This window comes from Macadamia integrifolia, chromosome 3, assembly GCF_013358625.1.
Source record: "Macadamia integrifolia cultivar HAES 741 chromosome 3, SCU_Mint_v3, whole genome shotgun sequence".
NCBI lineage: Eukaryota > Viridiplantae > Streptophyta > Magnoliopsida > Proteales > Proteaceae > Macadamia > Macadamia integrifolia.
This window is the reverse complement of record NC_056559.1, coordinates 6,783,331-6,787,238: the sequence shown is the minus strand read 5'-3', so window position 1 is coordinate 6,787,238 and position 3,908 is coordinate 6,783,331. Positions and strand designations below refer to the sequence as shown.

Here is a 3,908-nt window from a genome sequence, read left to right as displayed (position 1 = left end):
TTTTTTTTTTTTTTTACTGTTCTCAGTCCCAGTGGAAACCAACACAGAGAATGGGAAGGGAAGAAGAAAGGTGGGGAAGGAATAGGATCCTTCGGCTCTGATACCAAGTTGATGGAGAACTTTAGAGAAAAAAGGGAAAATTAGAGTAGGAATGGGAAGGAGGGGAATCACACACTTCACTGGTGCACAAACTCAACATCTTCATTCAATAATCAAATCACTCTAAGTCTTCAATCGATTACAGCCAATATGTAGGAAAATAGGAACATGAAATTAGAAACTTAACTGAAATGGAAACTAGCCTAAACTAGGAAACAACTATAAAAAGGAAACCAAAGCAAGGAAATAAGTCCTACTCCTACGTTCAAGTCTGGAAAGTAAAAGCATGTAATAAAATACTAAGTAAAATAAAAGCATGAAATAAAATACTAAGTAAACTGTTAATTTTATTTCCAACCCTTGTTGGACCAAGACCCTGGGTTGGACCGGTTCTTCTTGGCTCTTGGCTTCCAAAACCGGTCATGTTGGTTCAACCAGGTAAGGGCAGCTGTATCTGCATCAAGGGGCGACATCTGAACCCTAGTGTTCAGTCCACCCATCCCCCATCACTGCACCTTGATATCCCTTCTCTCATTGCATATCATATCTGATAGCTTTCTGGTTGTCATGCAGTTATGGGATTTAAACATGGAATCTGGCCCTGTTGCAACCTTCCAGGTCCATGACCATCTGAGACCCAAGGTACATTTGTGCTTGCTTTTTTAGCTTTTGAACCTAATGGGACTTGGTCTAATCATTGTTAATCAGGGGTGTTCTTGCAGTTATGTGACTTATACGATAGTGATTCCATCTTTGATAAATTTGAGTGCTGTTTAAGTGGAGACAGTCTCCGTGTTGCCACTGGTTCTTATAGGTTTGGTTTCCCTCTGTATTCTCTTCTTCCACTTCATTACCTGATCATCAGACTTGTTTATGAAAATCATTTACCACTGCAGCAACCTTGTTCGTGTCTTTGGCTGTATTTCTGGCAGTGATGAGGCAACAACACTGGAAGCCAGCAAAAATCCTATGAGGTACTAAAAATTTAGATTTTTTTAAGTTTCAGTGCCAGTTTCTAAGGCTGCATTTTGCATTGACATCCACACGTACTTGTACTGCTTTTTGCTCAAATTAAGTTGAAAACTTTTGGGGTCATCTGGTAATTCCAAGTTGCTGAAAGACAAACAGAAACTGAAAAAATGCGTTTATTGTGTCAGTTGGGAAGGAAGCTCCTCCACTGACTAATGCAACTTTCAAACCAATATGCCCATTTGTTCTCCCGTTTGCTAATTTTTTTACTTGTCTATTTTGCTGTTACAGACAGCAGACTCAAACACCTTCGAGGCCCATAAGATCAATCACCAATCTAGGATGCTCTCGTAGACGAGGTTAGTATTTGCAATTGCTGGGTTGCTTCCCCAACAGTTTAAGACTTATTCTTACCTGAATTGAATGCATCACAATTTGGCTCTAGTTCTATAGTTGGGCTCAATACAGATGGAGACGGGTAATGCTACTTAAAAAAATTGGAGTAAATATCGTCAATGTATGTTCTGATGTTCCAAAGTTGCACTTATATGGACCCATGTTCTACATAAATGGCATGGAGATGAGCATGGCATTTTTGTGTGGTGATAAGTTCATCAACCCACCTACCTGATCACCTGCACTGAAGTATTGAATATCGTATGACTGCAACTAGGATGTGATTTATCTCAAGGCTCTGACTATTTTGTCAATTTTTTAATTTTTTATAAGGAAACCATTTTATTAGAAGGGGAGGAAAAAGACGGGTACAGTACAATATAGAATGACAATAACAAGAAGGCCTACAAGCCAAAGCACCTCTTAAGGAATGAGATCTTTGGATAAGCGCTGAAAACTAAGATTTTCTATCCACTCCCCCCTTGCTAAACCATCTGCCAAAGAGTTAGCAGACCTCTTCCTCCTCGTGAAAGTGACATCCCCCCCCCCCCCTCTCAGCCTGATCCTTGCTATCTTGATGAGATGAAGGTAACACCAAAGACGACTGAGATGAGCGTGAAGCCAATGGATCACAGATGAAGAATCAATCACCCGCCACTATGATACCCATTCAACCATGCAATAAAGCTGGCTCCATGCCCTTGACAATTGATTTTAATTTTGCCGTGATGGAATCTGCAATTCCAATAGAACCCGAAAATTCTAACTTCACCACACCATTATGGTTTTTAGAAACACCTCTAATACCTCCTGGACCCGGATTTCCAAGTGATCTACCATCTGTGTTTAGCTTGATGTTAGAAGGTGGATGAATCCAATCACGCAAATGGGGACATGGACAAGAGAGGTAGAGAGACATTGTAGTGTCTCAAGAAGTCGTCCGTGGGATTATTTCGTCAGTTCGTCATTAGATGTGATAAAATACCATAAGTGGAATGCATCAGACAAAGCCTTCTCTAAATTTGTGCCATAGGGAGGTCACATCTAATCCAGGACATGGACCTCTCCCACAGAAGTATAAGGTGTCAGTTCACTTTGTTTATAGACCAGAAGGATTTAGTATTGACAGTTTATATTGGTATCCATGGTGATGGGTGTGGAGATGTGGGGGATGAGGAACTTGCCGCAAAGCAGGTCCCACCTAGGCAACCGTATACATGAAAAATTGATCTTCTTTGATTATGATTCACAAATGTGAGTCTCTTTTAGGTTCTAAGGAAAAAATGTGGCCACTGTTTAAACAATTAATGGAATGTTCTACGTTGGATCAATAAAATAATAGGCCTTTCTCCCAGCAGTGACATCTTCTTTATCTGATAAGTGGGTATACTGCATATACGTTGTAGTTGCCATCTGTTGGATGGGAACATTGTGTCCTATTTATGAATGTATAATTTAAATTTAGGTGGGTTATGAGCCAGCCTGTGCCATTTTCAGTTGCCCGTTTTATTATTTCTTCAATTTCTCAACATTGGTGGCATTGACCCTGGAAAATAATAGGAATCAAAATTTTAGCCCCTCAATGGTTTGATATGAATGGCTTGCATTCAGGTCATGGACTAATCGTTGCAGGCAGAGTTATTATTCCTGAATTGCAACTAATCCTTGCAGGCATAGTTGTTGTTCCTGAATTATTTTTCAGCTGTTTTTATCATTTTGAACTGTTTTTTGGGTCAATTTTTATTATATGCAATGTTTGGGATTAATTTTTACTCTTCTTAAGATACTCTGTGCTGCCTCCCATCTGCTTTCGTGACTAGAAACTGAATCTACTCATGTCAGGAGCTGAGAATCTAAATGTAGATGCAAATGGAGTAGCATACGACTTTTCAACTAAGTTGCTCCACCTAACATGGCATCCAACTTCCAATGTTCTTGCTTGTGCGGCTGCAAATAGCCTATACATTTACTGTGCAGAGGATGCTCCCCAAAACGATGCTGCTCCTAGTCAGCCATGAAAGGCTGTTTGCTGTCAGTCATGGTGCCAGAAATCAGACCGAGGTCCGTTAGCACATGCAACCTGTATTATGTTATGTGGAAGGCTGCTTTAATTATTTTGTAGAAAGGATGGAATTCTTTTCTCGTTTTCCTATCTGTTCCAGATTTTTTTTTTTTTTTTTTTTGGGGTGGGGAGTGTGGGGGTGGGGGTGGGGGTTGGGGGGATTGGGTAAGAATTTATAAGGGGAAATTGGCACAAGCATTGCTTCTAACCTGGGGAACACTGGAGAACGTGTTGTGGAAATAGAGCCTTCTCAAAGAATCATAACCTAGGGTAAGTCAAGATTGTACTTTTTGTTACATTATCAATACAGTTGGTAGTTAGTCAGTCAGCAGATGTCTTCGGTGGATAACTTTGTAAATGAAGCAGGGAATGGCAGTTACTG

At 40.2% G+C, this 3,908-nt stretch overlaps 1 protein-coding gene across 1 annotated transcript in view; it reads left to right on the top strand.

Moving 5' to 3' along the window:
* The window catches only part of LOC122074918 (serine/threonine protein phosphatase 2A 55 kDa regulatory subunit B beta isoform-like), a 12,931-nt gene extending 9,281 nt beyond the window's left edge, over positions 1-3,650 (top strand). Inside the window, exons 4-8 of the mRNA XM_042639917.1 lie at positions 673-741; positions 822-913; positions 996-1,073; positions 1,360-1,427; positions 3,307-3,650. Of these exons, the coding sequence (XP_042495851.1) occupies positions 673-741; positions 822-913; positions 996-1,073; positions 1,360-1,427; positions 3,307-3,482 (483 nt within the window). The 3' untranslated portion in view covers positions 3,483-3,650. The remainder of the gene's footprint in view (positions 1-672; positions 742-821; positions 914-995; positions 1,074-1,359; positions 1,428-3,306) is intronic.
* Positions 3,651-3,908: the final 258 nt, after the last annotated feature.